This window comes from Scardinius erythrophthalmus, assembly GCF_964197995.2.
Source record: "Scardinius erythrophthalmus genome assembly, chromosome: 19".
Classification (NCBI taxonomy): Eukaryota; Metazoa; Chordata; class Actinopteri; order Cypriniformes; family Leuciscidae; genus Scardinius; species Scardinius erythrophthalmus.
In genome coordinates, this window is record NC_138239.1 from 28,420,449 (window position 1) to 28,448,416 (window position 27,968).

Consider the following 27,968-nt stretch of genomic DNA (forward strand, 5'->3'; position numbering starts at 1 on the left):
AATGTAACTTTTTGTGACTGGCATTGCACATTTGGCGCTTAGCCATCATGCGTCCGTTATGTGCGCGTCTCTGTTATGTGCACGCCACAGACTGTCCGCGCACGTGCACGTCCGCTTCAGAGTTCCGCCTTTTGCGTTCCGTCAATGTTACGTTATTAGAATTTTTTTTTTTTTGAAAATCGATTTTTGACATTTGTGAATCGATTCAGAATCGTCCACGTCCCGAATCGCGATTCATCTAAGAATCGATTTTCCCCCCCACCCCTACTACTGGTTGCTACCATAGACATCAGTGTTTATACTCGAACTATAAACTTTTATCTCAGTACTTCTGTGATCATTTGGATATTTGTAACACAGAAATATCTACTGTGTGGTTGAAAAGACTGAAAGTAAAGCTATTTCAGTAAAGTTATATTGACATTTGTTCTCTCAAATGCAAAAAGATTTGAATGTTCCGGTGTGAAGTTTTTGTCATTTAGGAATAAGATCGCGTGGGTGTTTGAATCGATATCGAGATCGTTTAAAGATTAATCGAGCAGCTCTACTGTCTTTATACTCTCTCTCTCTGCGTTGATATCTGATGCAAAACGTATGAGGAACGTGAGGGCCAGTGCTTTCATTACTATTTTAATATTCATGATGTGAGACGTCACTATTAAAAAAGCTCCCAGCACTTCGACCATCGCACCAGAACCAAAACTTAGGAATTTCGCATGGTACCGGTATTTTTCAAAAGTACTAATGGTTCTGGATAAGAACCAATTTTCGGTTTCCAAACCTAGACGAGACATTTCCAAGCAATAGCCTATTGACATCATGTCCGGGAGATAAGTCAGTAAATTCGAGTAAAATCACAGGCTTTGCTTATCCCGTGCGAATGCGCCTCACGAAATTCAGATGTGGGTGGGTAATTTCTAAATCGCACGTGGTCCCCAGATAATACTAATCCCGTGCGAATAGGGCTTTAGTTAGAGGGCGTTAGTTAGTTAGTTAGGCGTTACTCGTTAGAGTAGAACGTTACTCTGTGTGTGATTTGAATGCGGACAAGAGAGTTCAGCTTCACTGTTGACGCACGGTCGACAAACTTTGAACCCTTGATGTCAAACTATGTCCACTGTCATTTTCACTGTATGCTTCATGTAAAATAAGTGTTACCTTGTCTTTATTTGTAAAAATATGATTCCCAGTGCAAACAAACTTTATCTATCTCTTTCTATCACCTAAAAAAAAACTATATCTGTCGACCGCTACTTAACACTGTAATGTCAACTTTTTTTTTTTTGTCCTCCACCCCTAATACTAAATGAAGGGTGTAGAGTTACAATATAGTTATTTTAAGACATGAAGAATGTTTCACTGGAAAAAATGTTTAAATATCATTTTGGTGATCAAAGATGAGTTTCAAGTTTAAGTTAAAGATGAGTTATAAAATTCTGACTTTATAACTCACGATTGGGCCAAAGTCTAATTCTGAAGAAAGACAATTCAGAATCTCACAATTTTGACTTTTTTCCCTTCAGAATTAGACGGTCTTGCAATTCTGACTTTATTTCATGCAATTGCAAGTTTAAAAAGTCATTGAATTTTACTTACAATTTTACTGTAAACTTACTGTAAGTTTTACTTACAGTAAACTTACAATTGTGAGAAGTCGGAATGGTCAGTCGCAATTATCTGTGTAAAAAAAAAAGTATTCTGTTTCGGAAAACAAGCTTTCATAGTTGAGAGATTGTAATGTATTAGGAGAATACGCGTCCTACAGGATGAAGAAATTGTTTTTCTTTATCACTTAATTTTTTTTTGAGGTAACATTTCATAGTTTAAATCTTTTACAAATATAACAATACTGTATAACACCTAAGTTTAGGCTTTGTATTCCATTTAAAAAATAAAGAATAAAAAATAACTTTATATGGAGTTTTGTAAAGGTGTAAATTACTTATTTTTGGGTGAACTTTTCTTCTAATAATAAGTTCTTATTTTTCATTCTTCAGATTTTTCCCATTTATGCTCTTTAACCATTTGGAAAGGCAAGATTCTCAATCAAGATGTGTTCAATTCCTGGTTTGCCAGAAGTTGGATCCAATACGACCGTTCATATCACAAGAGTCACTTTAAACCCACACACTATCTTAGTGGAATTTGGAGGGAATTTAAATCATGGACAAGAGGCTATTGATGTATATCAACAACTAAAAAAAGACATTGAAGCCCTTAAGAAACTGCAGCAAACTTTTGAAGGCGAACCTGGAGAAGTATGTTTAGTATATGAAGAAAGAGCTTGGCACAGAGCAAGGATACTTTCAAAATCTAAACATGAATACAAGGTGTTTCTAATTGATGATGGTAAATTACTTTGGGCCTCAAGCAAAGTCTTGACAAAATGTCCACACAACCTTTGCAGTCTACCTCCCAAAGTAGAGCTTTGTATTCTGGCCAGTGTGTCACCTCTATGTCTTGAGAGTGCATGGTCTCAGGCCGCTTCAGAGTTCATCAGATCTTTGTGTGGGAAAAAGATATCTGGGTATGTTCAGGATGTGATAATGCCTTCCAGAATTATTCTCCTTGACATTCCAAGCATATCCAAAGAAATGTATGAACTTGGATTTGCTAGAAAGATGCTTAATGAAGACTTTACAAGCCTTGTAATGCATTCACTGGATTTGCCAAGAAATCCTTCCATACAGACAAACGTTGCGATTACAAATGGTCAGCAGGAGCATGCCAGTGACCCTGACATGTTGCATCAATACTTGAATCCAGAGTTGTTGCCTGGAACAATTGAGATTGTAACTGTAACACAAGTTGTTCATCCATTGAGGATCTTTTGTAAACTGCATGTCTTTTCACATGAGCTCAAGAAATTAAGTGATCAGCTCCACGCATACTATGAAGATTCATTCTCTGCTCAGATGCCAATGCCGCTGTCTGATGGGTCTCCATGTGCAACCAAAGGAAGTGATGGCAATTGGTATCGATCTGTACTTCAGCAGAACAACATCTCTGATGTTGTCAAGGTCTTTCATGTCGATTATGGAATTGGAGATTTTGTTAAACTCTGCAATATCAGACCCTTGTCTGCAAGGTTCTTCCAATTGCCAGTTATCACCTATGCATGCTCTTTACATGGTGTCAATGACAAAGGAGTTGGATGGAGGACTGATCAGATAGATTATCTGAAGTCTGTTGTACTCAATAAAATCCTTGTTGGGAAATTTGAGCATCACAGTGTGAAAGAGGATGTCTATCATATAACGCTTTATGGAAATGACAATGTAAATGTGAACAACACATTTGGCCACAGAGAGCAGTGTTTGTCAGTGACGGAGAGGATTTCTGGTGACCCAACTCTTGAAACTCTAAACAAAGTGACATGCAAATATATGCATGACAGAAATGTGTCTATACATTCTCTCCATTCACCCGATTTAACCAGATGCTCCAGTTCTCTTGAAAATGTCTCAGTAGTGAGACCTTCCAAATCTGAAGAAAACCTAGAACCTACAGAGGGAGGGCACTCACTGAATATTGATGCAGCTCCACTCCTTCAGACTGATTCATATGTTGATTCACCACCTAAAATTGAAGTGGGCGCAAAGGCTAAGGTACAAATAACATGTGTCCAAAGTGCAAACCAGTTCTTTGGCCATTTTGCACGAAATACTGATACGGTCAGGAAAATGACCAAAGATATTCAACAACTGTGCCGCAAGCGACCACAAGCAAAGTTTTCTATTTCCCCTAAGATGATGTGTTTTGCCAAATACACAGATGGGCAGTGGCACAGAGGACAAATTGAATCAACGCATCCAAAAATACTTGTCCAATTTGTAGACTATGGTGACTTGGTGGTTTTGGATAAATGTGATATTCTACCATTTCCCCCAAACGCTAGTGCGATTGCATCCACTCCTATTCAGGCTGTTCAGTTTGAACTTTTTAATGTAACATTACCTGAGCCATGTGAGATTAATGAGTGGTTTAAAACCTACGCTACAGACTGCATGTTCACTGTCATCGTGAAACAAAATTCCTCAGGCAAACTATCAGTGGAAATGTATGATGAGAAAACAAACCTCAACGTAAAAATTAAAGAGCAGTCAAACAAGACCAAAAGAAACATTGGCAAAGGAACCGATAAGGCTAGTACTTTCAAGGAGTCTTCAGGAGTTGAGTCTAGAGGGGTAAGAAATAATTTAAGCACTGCATCACAAGCACATGAGAGAACTTCTGTGAAACCAGTTTTTCAAGGTACATTGGAACAAAACTTCCAGTCTGTAACTAGTCAAACAAGTGGACACAGTAGTGCTAGGCCTAATGTTTTACAGCAACAGGTGACTTGTTATCCAAAGCTCACTGATCTTCCCTCTAAAGCCTTGGATGCAGGATATGTTTCAGACATCTATGTTTCACACTGTAATAGTCCGTCAAGTTTTTTTGTACAATTGACAAGTGATGAAGATGAAATATTTTCTATTCTCGACAAACTTAATTCTGGTCCGTTAAGTGATGCACAAGTTGAACTAAACTTGTTGCAGTCAGGTGACCTGGTGAGAGCTGAATATCCTGCTGATGGGGCCTGGTATCGTGCTGTTGTTCAAAACAAGAGAGATGGCATGGTTCAAGTGCAGTTTATTGATTTTGGGAATGAGGCAACACTTCTGCCCCTTAAAATTAAGCAACTTGGCAAGCAGTTTCTTAACACCCCCAGGCTCAGTATTTGTTGCACACTTGAGGATGGTAGGAGAAGAAAAAAAGGTGATTGGACCCAGGAAGAGATTTTGACTTTCAAAAAGTCAGCAGGTGAAAATGGTGAGAAGAAAATTCAATGCAAGTTTATCCAAGAGGACATATCTGCTTGGCTTGTCAGTTTAGAACACCATGGTGTTGTATTGGAAGGTCCTTTGTTTAATACTGCTCTCAAATCAGGTGCTCAAACTGAATCGCAAATGCGCTGCAATGGAGATACCCAGCCGTTAACATTCAAGGAACCAGCTATAATTCAAGGACAAATTGTAGAAGCATATGCTTCATCTATTGACGGACCAAATTACTTCTGGTGCCAGTTCAAAAACTCAGAGGAACTTGACAAAGTCTCTCTGCTTGCACAAGAAATTGGAAACTGTAGTCGAACTCAACCAATTCAGCCAAATCAGTTACGCCAAGGAGGACTGTGCATAGCATGCTTTTCTGACAAGCAGTGGTACCGTGCACAGGTTATCAATACACATGATAAAACGGTCTCTGTTCTTTTTATAGATTATGGAAATGAGTCTGAAATTGATCTGAATTTCGTTAAGTTCCTGCCCACCAAGCTCCTGGAAAGCCCACCACAAGCATTTCTTTGTCAGTTAGAAGCTTTGGGGTCCGTAGATGGCACTTGGAGTGACGCTGCAACTGATAAATTTTTTGAGGTTCTGGTGGATGAACCTTTAAAAGTGACTATTCGTAACACTGTAATGTCCTCTGACCTTTCAAAGTGTCCAATGTATAGCGTTCTTGTTGAAAGCAAGGGGTTTATTGTTAATGATCTTATGAAAGATTACTGGTGTGACCCCAGACCTCAAGTCTTTAGCAATGTGAGAGTGGCCGCTGAAACAAAACCCCCTTTAGGTAAGGACAATTTTGGAGTAACAAGCTCTGAAACTGTTCAGAACGATAAAACTCCCAAGCTTAATTCTAGTACAAGACCATCAAATGATGTTAACCCTGAACTTATCATCTTTGAGACACAGATTTCTCAAAATGAATCGAATCAAGAAGATCGATTACAGCGCCATGATGGTTGTCAGTTAGAATGTGTTGCAGCCATGACCCAAGACCAAAGCATTACAAATCCAACGTCTACTGAAGAAGATGGACACACTGTGGTTCCTGAACTATCAGTGCAGTGTTTACCTCAAGTTGGAGATCTTCCTCCTCGTGTGATAGAACCAGGTACAGTGTCTGAAGTGTATATTTCTCACATCAACAGCCTGACAAGTTTTTTTGTGCAACTGGCAATGGATGAGAATACATTATTCTCCCTCAGCGAGCTATTGAATTCCCCGCAGCCATCTGAGAAAGATGAAAGGAATGCATTCAGTGTTGAGCAGGGAAGTTTGGTTAAGGCCATGTTTTCAGAAGATGGTTCCTGGTATCGTGCCATTGTGAAGGATACAACTGAAAATGGCAAGATTCAGGTAGAGTTCATAGATTTTGGAAATGAGGCAACTGTATCTCCCCTTGAAATTCGCCAACTTGATGACCTGCTACTGTTGTACCCAAGGTTCAGCATTCACTGCAGCTGTAGCGTAGATGATCTATTCAAGACTCAGGGAATAGAGGAAATGAAGGAACAGGTATTTCTCTTCAAAAAAATATTCGGTGATGCTGGGGAGAATATTCTCTCTTGCAAGTTTATCAAAGATGATGTCATCACTTGGGAAGTTAAAATGACTCCCAGCTCATCAGATTCGTTAAGTGATAAATGGGATAATTTAGATTTGAATGCATTACTGGCAGTTTCCAAACCTGTGATGGAGACATTCCAGCTGCTCTTCAAGAAACCAGATGTGTCTTTAGGACAGACGGTTGAAGCTTTTGCATCATGCATTGTTGGACCAAATTATTTCTGGTGCCAGTTTTCAAACTCTGAAATACTTGACCAAATCACCCACGTTGCCCAAGAATTTGGAAACTCTAGTGAGACACAGCCAATTCGGCTGGATAATTTGGATCCTGGAAACCCGTGCTTGGCTCGGTTTTGCGATGATCAAATGTGGTATCGTGCACAGGTTGTTAATAAATGCAAAAACACTGTTTCTGTCCTATTTGTTGACTTCGGAAATGAGTCGGAAATCAGTGAAGGCTCTGTTAAAGCACTACCTTATGACTTGCTGCAAAGTCCAGCTCAGGCTTTTTTGTGTCAGTTAGAAGGATTTGATCTATCATCCGGATCGTGCGACAGTTTAGCTACCGATAAATTCTATGAGCTTGTAGTGGATAAACCTCTGAAAGTAACTGTGCAGTGCATTGCTAATATGCTGGACCCTAACAGCCCTCCGTATTATGTTAAAGTTGAGTCTCCACAATGTCTTGTAAATGAGCACATGGCAAAGTTTTTGAGTAATTCTGCACAACATGATCAGAACTCTGCAGAGGTGATTGAATTCCATGAAAAACCCACTGCATCAACATCTATAGATCAATCCGTTTCAGAGGATAAAACAAGGGTGAACCTTTCAATCACAACAGAGGAAAATCACACTGCATCCACATCTGTAGATCAACCTGTTTCAGAGGATAAAACAAGTGTGAACCTTTCAATCACAACAGAGGAAAGTCACACTGCATCAGCATCTGTAGATCAACCTATTTCAGAGGATAAAACAAGTGTGAACCTTGCAGTCTTAACAGAGGAAAATCACACAACTGAACCTCATTGTGCTGGACAACATGGAGGTAATAGAATCGAACTGTTAGTAGTGAATGGTGAATTGCATGATGTACCTGAAAACAAGGTGAATGATCAGCTTGGAGATATCATTGCCAATGATTCTACAAGGACAAATTCAGTTTTAGAAATTCAAAAAGTTTGTCATGAACCTGATGATGGAGTTCCTGTTGGATCAGCTGAGCCAATGCTGCTGCATACTGTGGAAAATGGCAAAGATATGGACTATTCTGAAAAAGGTTAGTAAATTTGTGACAATCTTCAACAAAATAGTACTCACCTTCAAGCCACCCTCGGTGTATGACATTCTTCTTTTAGACGAATAAAATCGGAGTTATATATCCTGGCTCTTCCAAGCTTTATAATGGCAATAAAAGTCCATAAGTGCATCCATCCATGATAAAAGTAATCCACACTGCTCCAGTGGGTTATTAAAGGCCTTCTGAAGTGAAGCGATGCAATCATGTAAGAAAAATATCCATATTTAAAACTTTATCAACTAAAATAACTAGCTTCCGGCAGACAGCATACGCAAGTCGACTTAAGTCAAGTCATCTTCATTTATGTAGCGCTTTTAACAATGTAGATTGTTCCAAAGCGGCTTTACAGTAATAATAGGGAATTAAAGTAACAGATTGTTTTGGCTTTATATCAGCTCTAGAATAAAGTTATTTTCCAGCTAAAGTTAGTTTTGATTGATTCACCTCCGTCGCAACACTCATTAGTTATTAACTTAGGGGCTGCTAACACGACACCGCAAACTTTAAAGATGCGAACCTGTGAGAATGCTGATGGCATGCAAATGCGTATTACGAGTTCAGTCTATAAGTATGTGCGTTTGAATATATGTGCGCAGGCGTGTAGTCCTTCCCTACAAACCAACCTTGAACAAACTACTTGTCTGGCCTTAAAATTAATACAGAATTTTATCGCTTCCACGTAGCCACGCAAACCGGAATTATCCCGACAACGCTTTATCTGTAGAGAGGTAAAGGGAGGGGAGGGAGGCCTTCACAGGGAGAGACTAGTTGACATTTCAGGACTGTGCTGTCGTCGCGTCCAAGAGCAGGTCCTTCATCAGTTCTGGATACAGCCTGGATCCGGCGGACTGAGTGAAAAGCAACGGTCCTAGTACTGAGCCTTGTGGTACGCCATACTGAACTTGTGATCGAGAAGACATCTCTTCATTTACTGCTACAAACTGATAATGGTCAGATAAGTATGATTTAAACCATGCTAATGCAATTCCACTAATGCCAAGATAATTTTCGAGTCTATTTAAAAGAATGTTGTGGTCAATAGTATCAAATGCAGCACTAAGATCGAGTCACACTAATAGAGAGATACAGCCACAATCGGATAAGAGCAAATCATTTGTGACTAATGAGAGCAGTCTCAGTACTATGGTACGGTCTAAATCCTGACTGAAAATCCACAGATATCATTTCTTTCTAAAAAGGAACATAGTTGTGAGGATACTGCCTTTTCTAGTATCTTTGACAGAAAAGGTAGATTTGAGATCGGCCTATAATTGACTAATTCTGTAAGATCAAGTTGCGTTTTTTTTAACAAGTGGTTTAATCATAGCCAGCTTAAAAGTTTTTGGTACGTATCCTAATGACAAAGATGAATTAATGGTATTAAGAAGAGGATCTATGACCTCTGGAAGCATCTCTTTCAGTAGCTTAGTCGGTATAGGGTCTAACATATGTTGTCGATTTAGATGATTTAACGAATTCTTCCTCTTCTATAGCAATGAATTAATTAAATTTTTCCTTAGGAACACTACAATGCACTGCCTGAGGCGGAACTGTAGTAGACGGTTGCAGTGTTATAATTTTCTCCCTGATATTATCAATCTTATAAGTGAAGAAAAATATAAATAAAAGTCATTACTGCTTTGCTGCTTGTAAACTTTTGGGCTTGAAGCTTTATTTTTTTTGTTAGTTTAGCCACTGTTTCAAATAAATACCTAGGGTTTTGTTTATTTTCTTCTAATAGGGTTGAAAAATAAGCAGATCTAGCAGCTTTTAAGGCCTCTCTGTATACAATCGAGCTCTCTTTCCATGAAATGCGAAATACCTCTAGTTTTGTTTTCTTCCAGTTGCGCTCCATTTTTCTGGCTGCTCTCTTTAGTGCCTGAGTGAGCTCGTACCACGGCGTTGGACTATTTTCTTTAATCTTTAAAGGAACACTCCGACTTTTTGGGACTTTAGCTTATTCACTGTATCCCCCAGAGTTAGATAAGTCCATACATACCTTTTTCATTTCTGTGCGTTCTGTAAGTGTTATTTGACGCACCCACCGCTAGCCTAGCTTAGCACAAAGACTGGATGTAAATGGATAATGGTAGCATACTAATCCCAATAAGTGACAAAATAATGCAAACATTTTCCTATTTACATGTTGTGATCTATATAGTCACAGCGTGTACAAATAACAAGGCTATATGAGACAGAGACCATATTTAATCATATAAATACGGGGAACTATATTCTCACTAGGCGTAGGAGCACAGCTACTTGAGCGGAGTGGCTACTTGGGCGGAGTGATTAGCGCAGCACACGAAACGCCCTGTTGATGGTTCCGTAAACAAAGTAGCCACTCCACCCATTAAAAATGGTCTGTCTCATATAGCCTTGTTATTTCTACACGCTGTGACTATACAGATCACAACATGTAAATAGGAAAATGTTTGCATTATTTTGTCACTTATTGGGATTAGTATGCTACCTTATCCATTTACATCCAGTCTTTGTGCTAAGCTAGGCTAGCGGTGGGTGCGTCAAATAACACTTACAGAACGCACAGAAATGAAAAAGGTATGTATGGACTTATCTAACTCTGGGGGATACAGTGAATAAGCTAAAGTCCCAAAAAGTCGGAGTGTTCCTTTAAGCGCAACGGAGCAACTGTGTCTAAAGTGCTGGAAAAGAGAGTTAAAAGTTTGTCTCAATATTGAGTTCTTCTAAGCTATCTGGGATGCTGAGATGATGAAACTGATCAGGAAAATTATTAATAAAGCAATCTTTAGTGGCAGAAGTGATAGGTCTAACATATTTGTAACATGGAATCGGCTTTGCAGCCTTGGCTAAATGAAGTTTACACAAGACTAGATAATGATCTGAGATGTTATCGCTCTGCTGCAGAATTTCAAAGGCATCAACATTGATTCCGTGTGATAATATTAGATCTAGGGTATGATTACGACAATGAGTAGGTCCTGACACATGTTGTCTAACTCCAATAGAGTTAAGAATGTCTTTAAATGGCAATCCCAATGCATCTTTTTCGTTATCTACATGTATATTAAAATCAGCAACAGTTATGACTTTATCTGCAACCTGTACTAACTCTGATAGAAAGTCAGCAAATTCTTTGATAGTCTGTATGGTGGCCTGTATACAGTAGCCAGCACAAATCTCAAACATGATTTATCATTTACACTATATATTGCTATATTAAGCACCAACACTTCAAAAGAATTATATTTGAAACTAGACTTCTTTGTAATTCTTAAAATCTTATTATAAATTACAGCAACACCTCCCCCTTTGCCTTTCAGATGAGGTTCATGTTTATAACCGTAATCTTGTGGGGTGGACTCATTTAAAGTAATGTAATCGTTTGGTTTTAGCCAGGTTTTTGTCAAACACAGCTCATCTAGGTTATAGTGTGTAATCATATCATTAACAAGTGCTTTTGAAGTAAGGGATCGAATATTTAGCAACCCGAGTTTTATCATTTGCTCATTTGTATTATATCTGTTTTTTATTTGTTGAACATCAATTAAATTAACCCTTAGATGGGTTTAGAAGTTTTTTGTATTTTCTAATTCAGGGAACAGACACAGTCTCTATATGATGATATCTTAGTGAAAGAGGCTCTATGTGACGGGATTTATCTGACCTTGGTGACGTGAGACGGCTGGCAGGCAGTCTGTTTAGCCAGTCTGTCTGCTTCCTGACCTGAGCCCCAATTCATGTTTGAGCTCTAAGACTATGGGCCATACTCTTTCACTGTAAATTGATGACCGTCTGCCGAAAGCTAGTTATTTTAGTTGATAGTTTTAAATACAGATATTTTTCTCACACAAACACATCACTTCTCTTCAGAAGACCTTTATTAACCCACTGAAGCCGCTTCGAGCACTTTTATGATGGATAGATAGTTTTATGGACTTCAAAACCGAAACAGTCCATTCAGTGCCATTATTGCTTGGAAGAGCCAGCAAGGTCATTTTGTTTTTAATATAACTCTGATTGTATTTGTCTGAAAGAATAATGTCATATACACCTAGGATGACTTGAGGGTGAGTAAATCATGGACTAATTTTCATTTTTGGGTGAACTATCCCTTTAAGGGCAATTAATTTTTTTAGGCTGTTTTTAGCCCCTATCCACCTAATTTTTCTTGATGAGTACTTTAATTTGAGGCTGGAATACATTACACTTCTTTTTGCCCATATTTTCACCACACTTTACAGTCAGGAGGAGTCATCACTAGTTGCTTAAAATCTGCAGTTTTTGGGCAGTTGAATTTGGCAGATTTTGCATAAAATTGTGTCAGTGTCAGCACAAAGTGAGTGTATGTTGCCTAGTGTTTTAAAAGTTGAGTTGTGTTTTCCAGCCTGTAGTTGTCAATGGTTGATTTTTTTTTTTACTTTGCTTATTTTTCAACAGGCGCCCTGATGACACCAAGCAGAAGTTCAGATTGGGTTGCTAGTTTAGAAAATAAAATCTTACCTATGGTATTCCTCTTTTGTTTTTATTTTATTTTATTTTTTATATTCAGTAATCCTTACTGATAACTCCCCCCCCCTCCCCCTTTTTTGTTACCTATAGGTTTGCACTGAAGACTCGTGTGACTCTAAGTGCATCTTCAAATGAGTAACATTTTAAACTATTTATTGTGGAAAGGTATAATCCTTTTTTTTTTTTTTCCCATGGGGAAAATTATTGTGCAACTAACAAAACATTTTCAAGTGGACAACTAAGCCTGTGAAAGATTAGAGATTGTATTTGCCATGTTTCTTGTCATTTTAAAACGCAGCATGAAGCTTGTCTGATTGCATTGTGTTTTGTTGATACCGTAGTTTAACCTTGATAATCTTTTTTTTTTTTTTTTTTTTTTCATAGAAAGTTTTTACACAAGTGTTTGTGAATTTAATGATGGTTGGTTGTACAGAAAGTATAAGTATTTTGGACCTCAATTCTGCCCTCCCTTCACCCAGTTGTGTTGTTCATTTGGGGTACATGTGTGATGGAGTTTTTCTTTTTTTGTGAAATAGTTTGTATTCATTTTTCTTAATGTGTTTGAATAATTTGTTGGAATAAAAACTGTTCATAGAGGTGGTTTTGCTGTAGTTTTGAATATTTTAATGTGCATTTAAGTATGCTAAAAATTGCACCATGACACCTGAAAATGAATGCATGAGACAAACGAGGTTCTATTTCGAGGGGCGCAAAGTATTCGAGTAGTATTCAGATGCCATGAGCATTTTTTTTTCTTTGTCTAAAACATTTGTACATTACACAAAGCATAATCATTTAAATATATATCAATTTATTTGAGTGAAATATCTGACAGAAATCTGCCCAAGAAATCACTATGAAATGATTAGATACCCAGTTATCACAAATGGCTCTGATTGGTCAATAATTATCTGCGCTGAAGAAGAAAAAGACGGTATCACATGAGCGACGTCTTTGCGCTGATTAACTTCTGAAGAGTAATTTAAAGACGGCGAAATCTTGATTGACATTTCATTAAAATTATACAGTGAATAGTTTTAAGATAGAATAATTATTTAAATGGTTATTTATACAGATCTTTCTAGAGGAAAAAGCCGCGGTCGTGTTGTTGTGGTAACAAGTTGCAAGTCTTTGATGACAGACACTAACGCAAACAGCAACGAGAGCGTGTAAACCGAATTACAGTTTCATTATTTCAAAGTTTTTAATGTACATGAATAAAAAAAGACAGTTTCTGAGGCAGCAGCTGCTGGTGATTATAATCTAGTGGAAGAAATTGTGAAAAATTCATGTGACCCTAATCAGAATGACTTGGACTGGAACAAGACGACGCCGCTGCACTTGGCACTGTCCACAGGCAGGTTATACATTCAGATTAAAAAAATGTGCCATTCCAAATGTGTTACTTGCTTTTTTTGCTAAATGTTTAAAGGAATGGTCATTATCATAACTTAAACTTAGTAATGCTAGTGTAGACTAGTAGTGTGTCCTGTGAAGGTCATTAAAATGAATGTTGAATTGAGGTGAAGTGTGACCTCTGGACTTGATGTCTTGAGATTCACCCAGTTGTGTGATGCTAAGCTCTGATCTTGTCCAAGGCCAAACAGAAGTGGTTCGGATACTGATTGAAAATGGAGCAAGAGCTTGTTTGAGGACGGATAATGGATGGATGGCTGCACACTTTGCAGCGGAGTCTGGAAGACTAGCCGTACGGTATATGACTCCTGCATCTCCCTTTAGACGAGGAGGATTCTGGGGATAAACCTGTCAGGATTGCTCAAAACTATGGATATGAAGAATGCGTTCATTTTCTTAAAGTATGATAATTTTTGCATTTAGTAGCTTTGTTCCCCCTCAAATTGGCCATTTCCACTTTTGACATCCAGTTATGTGTTTGACTTTATGATATCGTTTAATTAATATTATGATATTTAATAGAGTTTTGTTCAGAGGTATTTAAAAGCAAGATACCTATAAGCAGAAGTGTGGGAAGCACTTTATTTTACAGTCCTATACGATACTTCTTATAGTAATTATTACAGAAACTGGGTAATAACTAGGTACTAACCCTGTACCTTACCTTAAACCATGTAGTTATCTAATATAACCCAGTACTTTTGTTTTCTTAACTATTTGTCATATAATCAGTCCTCCTTGGATTGACTCCTAGATTTAGCGGTCAAATAAAGTTTGTACTCACTTTATATTATTTTTCTGGTATTTTCTGTACCATGTTCTGTTGATGTGTGGACTATATTTGTGGCTACTGTATGTGATGCTAGGCATTTAATAACGTTGTGTTCCCTGTATTTCCAGGACAGAGATTGAGAACAGAAACTATTGGCAAATGGCAACATTATATGGACTGCCCTGAGATGATGCTGATGAAGAATGGAAACAGGAGCAAAAAGAAACCAGACTGCAAGAAAAAAACAATTAAAAAGTAGGTTTTTATTATGCCATGAGAGCAAAAATACAAATGAATATGCTTTATTTGCTGTGCATCTAAATGAAATGTAAATGACAGTAAAATTGCATGCTAAAATTCATATTCATTTACGACTGTCACCAGTTTTATATTTATACCAAGTAGTCTATGTAGAAACAAAAGCATTAATATACTTGCATGAATATACATAAAATTAAATATGCCATTTTTAGAAAGAAAAATGAACTGCTCACTGACAGAAATCTAAATACATTCATAATACAGTAAACTAACATGACTACATCGATATACATTATCCTCTGAAGAACAATATCATAAATGTACAGTGTTTTAGAAAACAATTAACTCTTTCTTTCTTTGTAACTATTTTAATCTGCATTGAATGTGACAATTTAATCCATGAAAAGTTTCCTCGTATTCCATGTTTTCTCTTTTGGTACTTCAAGAATGCACCGACTAAACCATTCACATGCTGATTTGGGATAAAAAACAACATTAGAACAAAATATGTAGACACAAAATAAAAATATTCTCAACAACACAAATGGTAACTTACCTTAAATCTGTCCAATCTTTATTTATTTTTAACCGAATATGTTGCTTTTGTTGAGCTTTCACTTTTAGAATGTGCTGATTGCTAACGTAAGAAAATGTGAGAATATTAGCTCTGTGTTACTATATGTATATTAAATAATATAATATTTGTGTTTGATGCAGTTTGCATCTGTAAAAGTGTATATTTCCCTTGCACGCACTAACCTTGGAACCTCCGAAACGCTTCCGAAGTGCATCACGAACCTTTGGAGAAAATCAAATATGCACATTTTGAGCATCACTGTAAAGGTTTTATAGACTGAAATCTTGTGCTAGCAAATTTGTTCAGTAATGGTCCAGTAAGCAAAATTAAAGTGGTTAAAATGTTATATTTTCAGCCTCAATTCCTAAAAACAATCATATTGAGGGCACGTAGTGGGCATAGTTACCTTTTTCTCTCCAAAGCAGTTTGTCAGCAGTATGAAAAAGCCCTGTAATAAAATAAAATAAGATATTTTAAAGTATATGCATGAATGCACTCAGTATGAGTACATAAGTAGATAAAGTGTTTGATGCTTAACCCTCACCTGTAGTGAATTAAGTACTGTAAATGTGTAGTTCACGATTTGGGCCCAAGGTTTCTTTGTAAGGTCAAGATACATTATAAAAAATCCAATGATCCAAGTTATTCCGAGGATAGGGCTTAGGAAGACTATTGTCTTAATCATACTCTTGGCAACATCCTTTTCGTCACGCGCCTTTGCCTCTGACACAGTAGGGGTTACTATCTTCATGATCACCACAGCCAAGGTGAACAAGTTTATAAACACAATAGTTCCGACAGGAAGGATAAAAGCATAGATGGAGCCCTTCAACATACCCTCATAAACGAGCCAGCAAGTCTTTTCGGAATAGTATCGACCAGGTTTACCATTTTCGAATGTAATGTAGGTTGTTGCCACACATAATATTGGGCATACGTAACCAAGAGTGATAGACAATCCCCAAAAAACCCTTTTCCGCAGATGGTCAAAGACAAATATTATTTGGTGAAGAATCACAAAACTCAAGCACAGCATCCAGAAGAAGACGGCTAGGTAAAAAAAGTGTTTGACTAATGTGATGATGCTGCACCATTGGGGGATCTTCTTAGGTTCAGCTGATGCTAAAAATCCACAGTGTGCAAACAGCAAGCATAAACAGATGTTGAATATGGCTACATGCCGAAAATTGGAGATGTCTGATTTTACAACTGTATCCCATACCAAAATCTCAATGATTAAACACAGAACAAGTGAAACGATTGATATTCCTAAGCCAACGTAGGTCAGTACCTCCATGTAGGGAAGGGTCACTTCATCTTTGGACATCAGTATGGTGAACGCAGAGTTGTGTTTACATGTGCATAACCCTGGCTTGTCCGCACCACCCCATTCACACCCTTCTTCAGACCACAGACTCTTATTTTCATCCCAGAAAACACAATACATTTCATGATTTGGCAGTCTGCTTTTAGAATAATTGAACCTCAGAACAACTTGAGTCACATTGGTATTATTTACAGCGGTAACTAACAAGATGGTGGTATTTAAGATGGCGCCGTTTTGATTGGTTTGTGGTAAAATTTGATTAAGGTTCTGGAATCCAACGACAATAACCCCACTGTCTGCTTCGACGCTGTCATCGAAGGGTATGCAAGAGCCATTACAGAGCTGCAGTTCAACATTTTCATACTTGTGAGTATCATTCGAGGACAAATTTGTGTTGCTCACAAATGCCTCAATAGTCTTTAGATATGTTACAGATAAATTTGTGTTGTCGTTTTGTTGTGGATTTTTCCAGGCTTTTGTATCGTTCAGAACATTGCTTGCAGAGCTGACAAAGTCCTGCAGTGTAAAACCAAGAAAGTGAAATGCGATTAGACTTTGAACAGAGGAATTTGATTAATTGTCATTTTGAATGAATGATGAAGTGAAGTTAAAGGGACTTTACATGCTATAAGATAAAAAAAATACTGTAATCATACAAATGAAAGTGTAGACATTAGTTTTGTCTAAACATTTCCAGGGTTGACCGCCATGGTGAAAAAGTATCTAAACATTTTGACCAGTACGGCCCACACGATGGGCAAAAAAAAAAGTTTAATTTTTGTAACATTGGCCAAGTTTTGAAGCATGAAGTAAATGTTTTTGGGTGAGTTTAATACATTTTGCATACATGCAATAGAGTCCCATAAAACTCTGGGATATGTGTGATAATTGCACTTACAAATGTTGAGACTGTAAAATATTTGAGATGTTTGCCAATTTGAGAAGTTCTATGGCATTTGTTTTCACATGGTTTGTTACTCAAATCTATTGTAATAGGTCAGAAAAAATAACCCTGTTCCTGAACTGGAAATGTTTAGATGTGGGTCAATTTAGGGCTGGGTACAGAACTCATTACTTTAAAAGACATCGATCGAATTGGGTCGGTACCACGGAGTACTGATTCATATTAAATCAATCGGGGCCAAATTTTGGTACATGAGAACGCATCTGGGCATGAGAGTAAGACATTTAAATACGAATCTTGCATGTTCTGCATGTCTCTGTGAATGAATGGCACAAACGCGTGGTTTCATTTACCACACACACACTTAAAGCATGCGTGCCGCTCGCAGTGTTTTTCAGTCACTGCCATCCATGAATTCATGAACTTAATCTCTAGAGCCGTTTTGAGAGACAATTAAGTACATCAGCATTTACTAAGGCTGGGTAAAAAATATCTATTAGGCTAGAATCAAGAATCAATTAGGCTAGTCATCCTGTTTTCAGTTGATGAATGAATGGAACATTGTAGCGCGCATCCCATCCAATAAATTGGAATAATCTTTGTTCTTTGTTACTATTGATATGAAACAAAGTCTCAGATTTCAAATTACGTCCATTTTCTTACCGAATTCAAAAACAAATACCGTTTTGGCGCTGTGGTGTGCGATCGCTCGGGCACAACTCAAGAGAAGCAGCAGCGCGGAGCGCACATGATCTTCTCTCACGCCTTAATAATACCAGTTACAGCGCGAAATAAACATGAATGAGCATCTGAAAGTGTGTTAAAAGATAAGAGTACAACTTATCGAAATCCGTATCATGTCACATGGAATCGCTCAATCAGTGTTTCAACCGTGGAAAGACGCCAGTAAAACAGCTTGTCATGTCACATTTACCTCAGAAAAACCATATCCAGTGACCATAAACTCGTTAATCAGCTAGAAAAATTAATTCTAGAGAGGAGCATTTTGCTAAATATATGCACCGTATTACATATTCATTATAATTTTTAATGTTCTTCAATATTTAATGCATGTTTGAATAAATCTGGAAAGTTTTTATGACAGCCACCATTTAAATGTTTGTTTCATATAACTTTATTATTATAAAAATAAATAGTGTAATTTAAGTGTTTGTATACAAATCAGTAAATTTTTACCTTCAATATAATAGTAGGCTAATGAAGCCTAGAAGCCTACAACTGACTCCCATAGTTTACAGCATTAGTTAAGAGATTTGTTATCCTTGAGAAAAATTGCCATGTATTGTAGCCTACCTGATATCCAAAATAATCAATATTGAATCGAATCGGAAGCTTATGAATCGAAATCGAAATGTGTCAATACCCAGCCCTAGCATTTACAGTTTCATTCAAGAAAAACTATCGTCATATCATAAACGCACGGAAACTCAAAGGTCTTCACGGCAAAATAATATATATATATATATACACACACACACACACGTGTGTATATAATGTGTGTGTATATGAAGAGATCAGATGCAAAAGACTGAGTGCCATCTGAAATTTTCTTCTAGAATGATCATTATTATCAAGCTTGTATATTTAAGTTCAGTAATTTCACTTAAATGACAATAGGCTCTATGCACGATCGCTTCCGCGTTTTATCTCAGCCCGCCCATACATTCGATGCTGCGTCAGAAGCCGTTTTTGCATTAGGTGGAGATAATGGCAAATTACACTCTCTGTTTACAAGAACTTCCAGCGGTTAACGTGAATGATGTTAACAATATTGTGAGGCAGTTAACTGTCAGAAAGAAGTAAGAAAGAAAGAAGTTCTTTAAATTAAAAATTTCGAGCTACATCGACAACTTTGAGGGTGAGTATTCTCTCATATCACGCGAAATCCGACTAGCGAATCAGTTTCTAAAATCGTTGTCTCCGTTTCTGAGAAAATGAATTTTATTAAAGTGAATTGTCCTATAGAATGCGCTATGCGGAAGTAAAGACGCCGGCTGAGATCCTACTGGAAATATGTCAGCAGCGTTCGTGCATAGAGCCTATTAATAGGTAATCTTCATTGCCATTTAAAGGTCCCGTTTTTCGTGTGTTTTTGAAGCTTTGATTGTGTTTACAGTGTGCAATATAACATGTGTTCATGTTTTGCGTGTAAAAAAACAGTATTTTTCACACAATTTACTTGTGTATACCGCTGTTTTCACTGTCCTAAGAACGGGCTGAAGACTTCTTTGTTCTATGAAGTCCCTCCTTCAGAAATACGTAACGAATTATGATTGTGCCAGCGGTTCCTGTGTTGTGATTCGACAGCAGCTTAGCGCACGTTGCCCGGAAAGGTCACGCCTCTTACCATAACTTGGAGATGCATGCGCTCAGGGAAGGCCAAACAAAGGTGATTTGACTCGGGATGAAAATAACAGCGTCTCGACGACATGGCGACAAACGCAACTCTTCCTCTTCTCCGTGGGAGCGCAACAAGACCACGCCCCCTTTTTTGTGTATTCCTGTGGGCGGAGGTTAGTCAAAAAACTGTTCTAGTGACGTCATTAAAGGAAGTAGAGGGATGTAGTCCAAACCGGCTGTTCACTGTAGGCGTCTTCTGTTAAATAAAATATCTCGCTTGGCATTGAACTTTGAGCTTTATAATTTTACAGATATTATTTTTACTCTAACAACAACATTACACACTAACTAAAGTTTGAAACATATCACAAAGAACGGGACCTTTAAGTGAAATTACTGAACTTAAATATATGAGGTTGATAAAAATGATCATTCAAGAAGAAAATTTCAGATGGCGCTTAGAGGCTTACATATATAATATAAATAATTTATATAATATAATTTATATATATAAATAATGTGTGTGTGTATACAGGGTCCGAAATTAACGCGCCAAATGTGGGTAGATTTTCCATTTGGCGAGTAAATCTCAAAGGGCTATCCACCACACTGGCAAGTGAATGTTCATACCAAAATAGTAATGTAATAAAATGTTTATTACAATTGCATTTTGTAATGTTATAAAATATCTGGCATGATGGCTCGGAGTTGTTGTGTTTGCCAGTCACTAATCTGGGGATGAGGTTAGCTAGCCACAGAACGTCTCTAGCGCTCCAAGTCTCGTGGCACTGTCTCAGGGGCCGTAAGGTAAACAGTGCCGCGAGACTAGGAGCACTAGAGACGGTCTGTTGCTAGCTAGTACTGCAGCTAACTTCCGGTCTGCAGCTAGCTGCCGCTTATTAGCTGTAATGTGGCGAAATTTACAAGGAGTGAGCCAACCTTTGAAAGGAAAACTCACAGACAAAAAGGAAGACGAATTACATAAAAAAAGAAAGTTTTGTGAGAAATGGAGGTTTGGAGATAACGGAGTTTCAAGAGGCTGACTACAATATGATTCTGACGCTGTAGTGATTGTTCTGTGTGTCGCCAGCATGCTAAAGATAATGCACCCTGTAAAGCACTTTTGGTCAACTACAATTTCTATAAGTGCTTTACAAATTAAGTTGATTACATTTTGATCAATATATAGATTTTTTTGTTTTTTATACATTTCAAATTTTGCTCTGGATAATTTTTTATGTTTGTATTCAACATAATACCTTATTATCTCAATTAAAGATAATATGTAATGAAATGAATGTATATGTGACAAAAAAAAAGGCTGTTTATTATTTTGGCCGGTAAAAAATATGCTTGGCTGGTGGATTTTTTTCATCTACCAGTCCCCGTGGCAGGTGAGCCAAAAAGTTAATTTCGGACCCTGTGTGTGTATATATGAGGTTGTTTTTATGAATATAAAAACATCACATACAATGGCAGACAGCAACCAAGGCAGCTCTGGCATAATGTCAATAACACGTCTATAAATGACTTTTAATTTACAGTTATTGAGGTAAACATGCCTTAAGTACCGAAAAAAGGTACTGTTAGGTACCGGTTAAAATGTGAACAGGACCCAACCCTAGGTCAAATATTACTAAAGGTTTAAAGAAGAATTAAAAATTAATAAGAGGTTTAGAAAAATCTAGAGAGAAAACATACTTACAGGTAGGACAGTATCATTCCATTGATTTGATTGGCGAATAGATATATTAGTCATGTCTCCGAAAATACCTACAGATACATTAATATTTGCATATGCGTTGAATGTATTGCTGGTGGTCGAGTCCTTCATGCGTGCGAAAATGTCTTTTGCATAGTCCTTAATGAAGCCAAGACCTTTATTTAAATCCTGTTATTATGAAGGTAAAAAAATATATATATCAAGTGTTTAGTACTAAGAAAATCTGGCCAGCAATGAGGAATGGGTAAATGAATACCAAAGAGTGGTACCTGTACAGCCTTTTCAATGCTATTCAGGTCCCCATTCACACAAGAAGAGATTTCCTTTCTCCAGACTGTGCCAGTGCATTCTCTCGTTGTCAAACCAACAGCATAGTCTGCACAATACATGCTGGCCGTGTAATTGCTTTTTGTGTTGGGCCAGCCACTCTCTGCTGCACAGTATGTTGACGTGGCTGTATTAAGGAATGAAAAACGACAGATTTGTTTTTCTTGTCATTTTTGTTTTCACAATTATAAATCAGAAAACATTCACTAGGTTTAAGTAAGTATAATATGCATCTGTTTGGAAGAAGCAAAATAATGCAGCTGTTCACTCGGATCCAATAGCTTCAGTTCACTCAAAAATGAAATTTGTGTTCCCTTTTAATCACCATAATTCTGTTATAAACCTGAATGACTTTCTTCCGAGGACGTTTTTTGGATAATATGCTAGCCACTCTTTTCCATATAAGTGAAAGTGAAATTTTAAAATGACAAAAAAGCACCACAACAGTAATTCCAAGTCATACAATAGCTTTATGTAATGAACAGTCTGAAAGTCATTCATCTTCCACCACAGCTCTCAAATGTTGTTTCTAGTCAGTACTTTATCAGTGACAGTGATCAAGATTATCAGTGAATAATGACTTTATTGTATGGAAAAGAGTGCCCAGAGTGTCCTTCACAATTGTCCAAAGACAAAAAAATAAGTCATACAGGCTTTTGTATGAAAGCCCATTTCCACCACATACGAAAAACAAGATCATAGTTTGGTAAGTGATAATTATAATATAAAAAGTCAAAATGATGAGATACTAATTCATGAGATAAAAGATTGATGATATTACATACAAAGTCAATATTTTCAACTTTTTCCTCATACTTTAATTATGACTTAGTATCTCATCATTTCCTATTTAATTAATCATTTAATAGTTATTTACCAACGCATGTTTGTAAATAATAAAAATACAAAATTTCTCCTTTTAGCAGAAATGGGCTTCCATAAGTTCCATAAGGACATGATGCTTAGTAAAAGATGAAGGCTGAAAGTTATTAAAAGTAAAGCACCTAATTCTGGTGATATGGTGATATTTTAGTAATGCAAGTCTATAAGGCAAAATGCTAGTAATTCGTGTGTGTGTGTGTGTATATATATATATATATATGTGTGTGTGTATATATAATTTTTTTTTTTTTTTTTTTTTTTTTTTACTCTCACTCACTCACTCACTCACTCATTCATAAGGTGAAGTGGTTCATTTCTGAACCATTGGCAACAGTTTTTATTCAAAAAGTTTGTTTTTTTTCCCCAAGAGTTGTCCCAAACATGTCTACTTTCACCCACCACTGGTCAGACTAACTTACTAGACTCATCCCCAAACTCACACCATTAACTGAATCAATGTTGCTGTATTATACTAGTCGATTTAAATGTAAAAAAAAAAACAAAACAAAAATACTTACGTTTAATGATGGGGATCAGAACATTCGCCATTTTGTTTCTGTGTAATCTAGATCTATTGTTTGTGAATGTACAGTTAACATTAACTGTCTCATCCTTATTTGCACAAACTATAGTCGCCTCTGCTTTGTAAGATATAACAGTATTCTGGATTCCTAAAGAATACAGTGATATGAAAATTGTTTATAATCAAGCGTGTAAAAAACATATAGATATTTTATCTTTTCATCACATTGTTTATGCTGGTTGTGTTTACACTGAGAGCAAAAATGGTAATGAGATATGCTTACCTGACCCTTTTTCTTTCAAACCAGGAAGAGTAGTATTCCATGTAACAGTGTAATTTTCGCTGTCGTCAGAAATCCTACACTCAATTACAATTGTAACCGTTATTGTTTTACCATCACTACAGTCAGGAAATTGGGGCGTGCTCATGGCCTGAATATCTGGCAAAAGTGCTATGTCCAACTTTTTACTTGCTGTGTGTTTTATGGGCCCATTTGTGTACACGCATGTAAGTGTTCCTATAGGTAGATAGATGGACAGATGGTCAGGATTTACATTTCTCTGACAAATCAACATAGACATAAATTATTCTGCATATTACCCCATACCTGGAAAAAGATTTTAACACTAGAATATTTCCATCCAAAGTTGCGAATTTAACAAAAATTGGAATATAGCATTAAACATTTGCTAATAAAGCACCGTTTACATCCAAAATTTGTCACTTCCTGGGAAACTGGTGTAAAATATCTGTAATAAAAATGGAAGTTCGGGGGAAGCCACTGTGGCTCTTTGACTTGGCGCATCAAAGCTTGCAGACAAAACGCAATACAAGCTGTCATGTTATCTTGAGTTTCAATCACCGACTGGTAAAGTCATCGCGTCACTGCATTTGCCGTTAGAAACAGTCAGACGCCAGCTTCCACTGCGCATGCGCATTAGCTTGATCCAGCCTGAAAATGTTTTTGTTTTCTGTCATGATTAGAGCGTTTAGAAACAAAATGTATGAGACAGTTGTTCTCAGATTTCACTGGTGACTTAACAATTAAACATTTAGACAATTAAAATTTAATCATAAGCTTGGCGAACAGTTATGGAGAATTTGATGTTTCCCCATTCAAAGAGATAGGAGCTGCACTTGCATGCCGGAGAGCCGTTTCAAAGATGGCCGCCGAGTGAAATGACTTGTAAAGGGACTTTGGTTATATTCAACTTTCTGAAAACAAAACCCGGTTCACAACTTATCTAAATATTTTACCTTGGTCCATTTCTGTACATAATAAAGAGTATAAATTATAAAATCACATCTTAGTAAGATATAGGTCAACATTGGAACTGCTTATAGTGCGTGTATAATATATATATATATATATAAAATAATATTATAATTATTATTATTATTATTATTATTATTATTATTTTACATTTGTATCATTAGATATTTTAGTAAGTTAAAACCCAATACTTATATTTAAAAGTTTAATCAGCAATTTATTTAAAAAACAAATTCTCTTGTCACCAGCACGCAATGAATTCTGGGGTAGGCAAGGCCACAAAGGATCCATGTGTTGTATCCCTCATTGCCCGCGAAACTAAGGACGCATTTGAAGAAGGATGCAGCCTCTGAATTGAGACGCAGATAATGTGTTTGTTCCCATCATAGTTTATTCACATGTCGTCTTATTGGATAACAAAATTATCCACCTCAATTGAGCACATACATTTTTATTATGTGCTTTTTTAGAATTTATGTTCAATGTGCATAGTGTTTCCATCCAGTTTTTTTTTTTTTTATGCGATAACCTAAAATTCATATAAAAATAGGAAGATGAAAGCTGAAACAAGACACACTGAAATTAGCCAACTCAGATTGAATTATCTAAATATTTTAGCATTAAGCATCTTAATTATGTGTGCAGAAACATACCTTTCCAGCTTCCTGAAATGTCCGTTAGATTAAGAATGTCTGAAGAATCTATTTTTTTCGGGTCGGCTTCCTTTCCAAACGTGATCTGTGTTGTTTTATTCTGGACATTTGTCAAGTACCACTGTACCGGTCCGAAATTCTTTACTGGAGTACAATTTATAATTGCAGAGGAGCCTATATCAATCGGTTGCTCCGAAGGTACGAGAATAGTGACAAGGCCTTTGGAGAAAATAACAAGATGTGACTGTAACAAACTCCTTTATCACTTAATGTTGTGTAAAAAGTTAAAGGGAGAGTTCACAATAAATAAATAGGTTACCTGTTGTAGTCAGCTCAGAATTATTCAGTGGCTTGATTACTTTCAAAAGATCTGTAGTGTTGACTGGACCAAGTATCTGCACTGTATAATCTACAATCACACTGCCATACCTTTAAATAAATGGGAAACGTTACTACATTTTCCATCTCTTAGCTATTTCTAATGTTTTATGTGTGCAGAAAGAGCAAGAAACAGAAGCTGCCAGAGGTGCTTGTTATCACGATTACCTGTAACCGTTGATAATCAGAGAATCAAAATATTTCAATTTGCTGAATTGTGTCTTTAACTAAAAGAAATGAAAACATGCAGGTGAGGTATATGTACAAACAGTTTAAGTATTTCTATTGATGAAATGAAATCAAACTAAAAAAAACCTACAATATGTTTTTAGTCGCTGCAGGATGACAGTTTGTTGCCTGTATATTTTACGGTTCATATACTATATGGACTACTTAAAGCTGATTTGAACCTTGAAACACAGGCCTACCACCATAATAATAAATGCAGGCAAAAGGGAATGATGACTTAAAGTTCGTCAAATTCACCCTTTCCATAAACAATGACTAGAAGAGGGTGCACGGTGTTACCAACACATAGACTAAACACAATAATGATGTAATAAAAATTAACTAAACAACATAAAATGTAAATCATAAAACACCATAATGAACAAATCTGGTGAAAGAATGTAAGAAGCATAATCTTTCATATAATGTCATGGACTTAAATCTGTGTGCCATAATTTCTTTTCACCTTGCATGTTAAAATGATTAAAAAACATACAAACACATTTTTTAACAGTGTTGGGTTGTTTTTCAGCAGTACATACCATAGTAATTATTTGCTGTTCCATGGCCTTGTATTGTTCATCTTCTTTTTTGGTTTGATCACATAATATGTTGCAAGTATAATTTGTAAATGTAGTAGTTCCATTAATGCTTACTGGACAAAAACAAGAATTACAGCATTCAATAAACATTTAAGAAATCATCTAGAAATCCTGTGCCCATATCAAACAATACTCTACCTCTATTTTCAGACAGACAGACAGCAGTGTCATTAACTCTTATCATGCAGGCCTCGCCATTGCAGCAGGCATACTTTTTGCATATATCCTCACTCCATGTGTTTTGTCGCATACATGAACAATTCTTCTGCATCTCATTCAATGTGCAATCTGCAAACAAGGACATTCAAGTTTTTTTCTTCTTCCGTAATGTCAGCAATTGATTGATCAGAAATGCAACAGTTGTCCATAAAGTTTATTTTTGTTAAATCAACTTTTGGATCATTCCCCTTATGCAGTACATTTTCATCATATTGAATTAAACCCTAATTTAAAAAGACCATTTCATAAATCATATTAGTTTCCTTTTTTTAATATCAATTTAAGTGAACATTGGGGTGAAGCTGGTAAACGAACTATCAATTTATAGTTTTTTCCTAACTATAGAAATAATTTTCCATCATTATAGACTATTGGACATCATCCTCCAGGAACTGACATCTTTTTTTTTTTTCATCTACAACCATTCCGTCTTGTTTGATCAATAGTTTGATAATTTCAACATTTCAAAGAGTTTTAACGTCCTCAATGCAAGCCAACTGTAAGTAATGAGTTATCATTATTAATGTTGATGTTTCTGAACTTGATCAGAGCATAATGCTGAAAGTCTTATTCATTTTTACAGAAATACATCCTTAAAATTACAGCAGTATTTACATTTTTACAATTAAATGCTACCGCACAACAGGAAAGACCATTTGTAAATATTCTTTTTTATCGGCATTCTGAAGGAAACAGCCCAATGTACTTGTAATATGAGGACATTTTTAGTTTAGATTTTTCACAGGTGTTTTAGTAAAAAATGTAATTACGCATTGCATTGTGTTTTGGGGTTTAAGGAAGCATCTGTAAAATTAACAGATAATGTCTTGGCTTGAGGTAAGAAATTACCAGTAGCCTATTTTGTCCATGTTTGTTTGTTTTTTTTTACAGATTTTTTTCTTAGTGGTAGTGTTGTGTGATTTCAAGCATTCTATGTTTGTTTACCTGTTGTACTGGTGATTTCTGTTACAGTCGCATCGTTCACGTTTATTTGTGTAAGCGTTCCCAGATGCTCAGTTACATTGGGATTCACCGATTTCTCAAATTCAAGCTCAAGCAAGTACACCTTTGTGGAATTCTCTGGAATGAAGCATTGTGACAGTATTCAATTTGACGATGATCAAAAAAAAAGAAAAAAAAAAAGAATTATATATTCAATAGATTATTATTGATGAGCAGAAAAAAAAAATCTATATATATTACCTGCCACAGCAACCTATCAATCAAAAGTGTTAAAGAGTTAATACTTATAAATTGTTTGTATAACTAAAGAACTTTGAACAAAATAATAAATATCAACCCACCTTAAAAATCAGTGCCAGAAAAATGAGAATGAAGCCTTTAGACAAT

The 27,968-nt window shown here is 36.5% G+C and overlaps 3 protein-coding genes across 3 annotated transcripts in view; 2 read left to right on the forward strand and 1 right to left on the reverse strand.

Annotated features, from left to right (window-relative positions):
* tdrd6b (tudor domain containing 6b) overlaps nucleotides 1-12,792 on the forward strand; it is a 48,911-nt gene extending 36,119 nt beyond the window's left edge. The window contains exons 2-4 of the mRNA XM_081348087.1: nucleotides 1,998-7,677; nucleotides 12,121-12,188; nucleotides 12,283-12,792. Of these exons, the coding sequence (XP_081204213.1) occupies nucleotides 2,052-7,677; nucleotides 12,121-12,188; nucleotides 12,283-12,327 (5,739 nt within the window). The 5' untranslated portion in view covers nucleotides 1,998-2,051 and the 3' untranslated portion in view covers nucleotides 12,328-12,792. The remainder of the gene's footprint in view (nucleotides 1-1,997; nucleotides 7,678-12,120; nucleotides 12,189-12,282) is intronic.
* Nucleotides 12,793-12,849: 57 nt separating this feature from the next.
* Nucleotides 12,850-14,015, forward strand: ankrd66 (ankyrin repeat domain 66; the record flags this gene model as incomplete). The annotated part of the gene is given in 4 exon segments (XM_081347838.1): nucleotides 12,850-12,906; nucleotides 13,420-13,541; nucleotides 13,774-13,911; nucleotides 13,913-14,015. Coding segments are annotated over 4 exon segments (420 nt in total).
* A 609-nt stretch (nucleotides 14,016-14,624) lies between these two features.
* On the reverse strand, nucleotides 14,625-27,683 carry adgrf3a (adhesion G protein-coupled receptor F3a). The gene is made up of 15 exons (XM_081348085.1): nucleotides 27,564-27,683; nucleotides 26,538-26,687; nucleotides 26,340-26,452; nucleotides 25,738-25,796; nucleotides 25,511-25,620; nucleotides 25,192-25,410; nucleotides 23,549-23,782; nucleotides 23,261-23,413; nucleotides 21,803-21,987; nucleotides 21,516-21,701; nucleotides 15,763-17,061; nucleotides 15,625-15,666; nucleotides 15,401-15,439; nucleotides 15,198-15,278; nucleotides 14,625-15,113 (listed from the first exon to the last, which is right to left on the reverse strand). The coding sequence occupies exons 2-14, from the start codon at nucleotides 26,668-26,670 to the stop codon at nucleotides 15,216-15,218; spliced, it is 2,835 nt and encodes a 944-aa protein (XP_081204211.1). The 5' UTR covers nucleotides 26,671-26,687; nucleotides 27,564-27,683; the 3' UTR covers nucleotides 14,625-15,113; nucleotides 15,198-15,215.
* Nucleotides 27,684-27,968: the final 285 nt, after the last annotated feature.